The sequence below is a fragment of the Penaeus japonicus genome, unplaced genomic scaffold, assembly GCF_977035675.1.
Source record: "Penaeus japonicus unplaced genomic scaffold, GWHDUDI00000001_assembly GWHDUDI00000033, whole genome shotgun sequence".
Lineage (NCBI taxonomy): Eukaryota > Metazoa > Arthropoda > Malacostraca > Decapoda > Penaeidae > Penaeus > Penaeus japonicus.
This window is the reverse complement of record NW_028234435.1, coordinates 12,506,444-12,511,443: the sequence shown is the minus strand read 5'-3', so window position 1 is coordinate 12,511,443 and position 5,000 is coordinate 12,506,444. Positions and strand designations below refer to the sequence as shown.

Sequence of the window (5,000 nt, the reverse complement as noted above, 5' to 3'; positions counted from 1 at the left end):
TAGTCTATTCACTTACGTGTTTATCGTTCTGGTAAACTGTTTGTTTTGCGTTATACTTTATTTGTAAGAACTTCGTGTGATATCACTATGATTTGGCAAATTTCACTGTATTTCGCTCTGCTTGACTGTGCATTTTTATAAGTAATCACAGTTCATTATATATATATAGCACATACATATATACATACGTGATATATATATATATATATATATATATATATATATATATATATATATATATATATATATATATATACACATACACACATATGTATCTTCATATGTATATGTATAACTTCCATAAATCTAGCACACCAGGAAAGTTTGCATATCATTTTTTCTGGAATTATAAAGGAGAGAAAACCAAGACCAGAATAGCTATTAATCACTTATCACAGGTATAATTTACGACTAATACACTATCAACATTTTTTGTGACCATAATTCTTAATTTCCAAGATGAGTGCCAAAATAATTCCGTCATTAATACGATTATTCTCCCTCTTTTTTTGTGAAGAAGAAGAAGAAAAAAAATATTTACACCTCATCATATATATCTATAAAACACAAAATATCGTATCTACAGTAAAGATAATGTGACACAAACCATCCACGCATTAATATTATCAGGTATTTTTTTGATAAAGTTATGAATACAAGATATACATTAATTACAAAAAACTCCAAAGATGGTCGAAGAAATGCGAACACGTAATAACAGCTGTTGTGTTCCCTTCTTCGTCTCATGAAATGTATATACATCTTTTGTGCTTGAAACAGCTGATCCAAGAAACAGCTGATCCAAGAAACAGCTGATTCAAGAAACCGACAGGAAAATGACATCCCAGACATCAAGAAGTCCATACATCATTAACAATCAGTCTGAGGTAAATCAATATACCAGAAAAAAAAAATTAATGTATTGCCTCTGTGTCTTCCTCTTGGAAGATGAAATATGACTTGCTTCTCTTCACTTAGACATGAATAAAAAAAAGAGAAAGAGAAAAAGAAAAGATATTTGTGTTTTTTTTATGATATGGAATTTACATGAAAAAAATGGAAACTAGGTAAGTTTTTGTGACGTTTTTTTTTCATGGCACGAACAGTGTTACTAGTAAATCCTCATCTTAAAAAGCATGGCTAAAAAGGAAAGGAGATTGAATATATATATATATATATATATATATATATATATATATATATATATATGTATATATGTATATATGTATATATGTATATATGTATATATATATGTATATATATATGTATATATATATGTCATATACATGTATGTATGTATGTTTGTGTTCAGGAAAATGAAGGTGCACATGTGGAACACACACAATGCTAAAGTTTTTTGGTATCGCAGCTGAGGAATTTACCATGTCTATAAATAAAAGTTTGTATCAGAAGATTGATAGCATTCGAATCTTAAAAACGCATTACCCAGTGTCTTAAGTATTTCAATATGTCGAGACAGAGCCTCCTTGCCGTCCAGTCTCGCCCACCTCAGCACCACGACTGACTGGGACTGTGGTCGAGGTCGACCGTCGAGGCTGACGTCATCCCGCTGACGGCTGACAGGCCCGACAGCCCGCTGAGCCGATGGCTGTCCAGCTCCGCCTGCAGGTCGCAATCTCTTTTGATTCTCATGCTGACGCCGTTGATCTTCTCCAGGTCCGCGGCCTCCGTGACCTCGTCCATCAGCTTGAGCTCCGCCCCGGCGGACATGTTGACGTAGGAGTTGTCGGGCGGCGCGGGGCTGAAGCGGGCGTCCAGCTCCTCCTCGTTCTCCGACGAGCCCGCCTGCGACGGCCCCGCGAACACCTTGTTGCTGGAGGGCCTGAGGTAGTGCTGCGGGGACACGACGCCCTGCAGGCTGGGCAGAGGGAAGGTGAACGTGACGCTGGTCGGCGACTCGGGCGCCGGCGACGCGTGGCTCGTGCACGGCGGCGACGACGGAATGGATACCTGAGCGGCCGTGATGAGGCTGGCCGACGACTGCGGGGCCTCGCCCGACGACGACGAAAACCTCGGCCAGTCCGAGGACGCGTCGCTCCGAGGCGAGACGGGCGGCGACGTGGGCGAAGGCTCGTTCACCAGCTGCAGGTACTGCTGGTGCCTCCTGAGGGGGGCCGTCAGAGGCAGCGTGCTCGCCCCCGAGAAGGAGTCGCACTCCTCGGCCTCGCCTCCCAGGACCCTGTCCTCCTGGTCGCTGCCTCTCCTCGGGCCCAGGTTGGCCACGCTGTTGCTCGTCTGCGTGGACCACGAGTTGGTCGCTGAACACTCGTTTCCACTCACCAAAGAATTGCCTGGAAATAAGCGAGTGGCGGGTTTTGAGACAGGCACTTGACATTCTATCCAATATAGAACGCATTCTACCATCGAAAATTCATATGAACATCTAACAAAAGAATTGGCTCTTAATGAATAAAAGCAAATCATACTAACCCCCCCTCCCCCATCATTATGACAATATATGTAAAATATAATCACATAATACCAGTACAAACACCAAACAGAAAAAGCTTAGTTTAGCTGGAAAGAAGGCAATTCATCCCACCTGAGTTGGTATTGTGGTTCTCATCGCGATCTACAGCATAAGCCAGGTTATCTAAGCCATATGGACCTAGAATTCCGATCATAAGGGAAAAAAAAAGAAAATACAAGCTTTAGCATTAAGTCGGCAGAGGCATCCTCATCATACATTAAGTCGAGAGATCATGGGATTATTTTAATAGCTTCTTTTGGGTCATTCTTCGTCCGTGCATTGGGGTTTCGTTGATGGGAAATCATTAGTGTTTATTAATCATAAGGGAAGAACGTAAAAACAGATGAAGAGCACATCACATGGATTGTTTGTCAGTAAAAAAAAAAAATGCAAAAGAAGGTAGACTTTACATGCTAAAAGTGGAAGCAATCATATCCATTCGTGAAGCAGCAATAATCAGTTTGAATTAGAACAAAAATAAATATCTTTTTAGACATGCATTAGTTTTTTTTCTCAAGATTACAAACACACACACAAAAAAAAAACATAATCAAAATGCATATATCATCTTTAATAATGCTTAAATCCTGAGTTATAGCCACATCAGCAAAGCAAATAAAAACAAACACTGAATTATACCTATTCCACTTCATCGATCAGAGATAAAATCGTGGAAAAATGCACAACAGATTAGTCCATATACACACAAACAAAAAAACAAACAAATGTACTCACCATTTGACCCAATATAATGCACATTGTGAACAGCAAGGGCAGGCAGGGCTGAGATGGTCTCCTCCAGCATAAGCAAAGTACTCAGGCATTCCTTGAAGGTCGGTCTGTTTTCTGGACTGTAGCTCCAGCATCTTTCCATCAGCTTATGCCTGTTAGATAACCAATGATATGTGTGGGTCTAATAACTTGGATTATGTAGTAATAGATGATGATTTAAGCAATGGTAGAAGGGGCGTTTATCAACTTGGTGTGTGTAGAAATGGATAATGATTTGAATAATGATGTATGAAGGTCTGACAACTTGCAATAACTTAATATATGCAGGAGTGATTTGATAACTTATGTAAGTACGAATGTGTTAACCATTAGATAACCAGTCATATATGAGGGTCTAATAACTTAAAATATATAATAAGAGCTAATAATTAAGAATACACATGTGTGGTTTGATGACTAATAAAAGTACGAATATGATATTTATATCAGTTAACTATTAAAGAATATGGGGGTATAATAACTTGAAATATGTACCCTCTAAACGTCTAAAATGTGTATGAGTGGTCTGATCACTAATATAAGTTCGAATATGGTCTAATAACTGAAATAAACATTAGGATATGTAATGAAGGTACTGTCATTATTTGAACTAAAATTGATAGGTATTATATTGATATAAAGGATTTGAAGAAAGTTCTTATAAGTCTTATAAGTATGAAATGTTAAACTTGATACGAAAAGCTTGATTTTTTTGTGCACATTTCGAAAAGTAATACAATCTGAGTAAGAAAGTGAACAAAGTGAATAATCAAGAAAAGATAAAAGTATAAAGATCAAGAAGAAAAATAATAAGAAAAAGAGTAAGAACAAAAAAGAAAATGAGGCAGAAGAAGAAGAAGAAAAATGAGTAGAAAAGTAAAAAACAAAAAAAGGAAGAACAATAATAACAACAATAACAAGCAGAAAAAAGAAGAAAAATAAAAACATAAGAATCACTCACAGTTCCTCCGGGCAGTTGGGCGGCCTGTTCAAGCGTCCTCCACTCCGGACATAGTGAAGGACCTCCAGATTCGTCCGCGCAGGATACGGCTGTTGTCCCAGCGTCAGGATCTCCCACAGAAGGACTCCGAAAGCCCAGACGTCCGAATGGCTGGTGAACACGCCGTCTACTAGGGACTCGGGGGACATCCACCTCACAGGCAAGAGTCCTTCGCCCTACGAAGAGTAAATAGGAGGTATGAGGTTATGAGTCCTTCGCCCTATGAAGAGTAAATAGGACGTGTGAGGTTATGAGTTCTTCGCCCTATTAAGAGTAAATAGGAGGTATGAGGTTATGAGTCCTTCGCCCTATGAAGAGTAAATAGGAGGTCTGAGGTTATGAGTCCTTCGCCCTATTAAGAGTAAATAGGAGGTATGAGGTTATGAGTATGGTAAGGAAGGGGAATAAATGGAATGGATTTAAGAATGATAAAAGTGTGATTTGGAAGACAGGGTGAGAGTCCGTCCTTCAATCTAAAAGGAGAAATAGATACGGGTCTTTAAGTATGATTAGTATGAGGGAATAATAGTTATGAATTTAGGATTGATAAAAGCATGACTTGGAGTATTGAACAGAATCATGAAAAGTAGGATTACGAGAGATGAGTGTGAGTTTTTGTGGACGATAGAAGTATGACTTGAAAAAGGTTAGAGTTCATCACAATGCCATGCTTTTTTGAGCGATGAAGGTATGAATTAAGAGGAAACGGAATCTATAAATGATACAATCACTGTTGCA

The 5,000-nt window shown here is 38.8% G+C and overlaps 1 protein-coding gene across 2 annotated transcripts in view; it reads right to left on the bottom strand.

Moving 5' to 3' along the window:
- sev (receptor protein-tyrosine kinase sevenless) overlaps nt 1–5,000 on the bottom strand; it is a 97,477-nt gene that overhangs the window by 623 nt on the left and 91,854 nt on the right. The window contains exons 38-41 of one of the 2 annotated variants that reach the window (XM_086530420.1): nt 4,224–4,438; nt 3,227–3,375; nt 2,564–2,629; nt 1–2,312 (exon numbers count right to left, since the gene is read on the bottom strand). The exon at nt 1–2,312 is cut by the window's left edge and continues 623 nt beyond it. In XM_086530420.1, coding sequence (XP_086386546.1) covers nt 1,510–2,312; nt 2,564–2,629; nt 3,227–3,375; nt 4,224–4,438 — 1,233 coding nt within the window. In that variant the 3' untranslated portion in view covers nt 1–1,509. The remainder of the gene's footprint in view (nt 2,313–2,563; nt 2,630–3,226; nt 3,376–4,223; nt 4,439–5,000) is intronic. The other variant, XM_086530421.1, reaches the window with a different exon arrangement.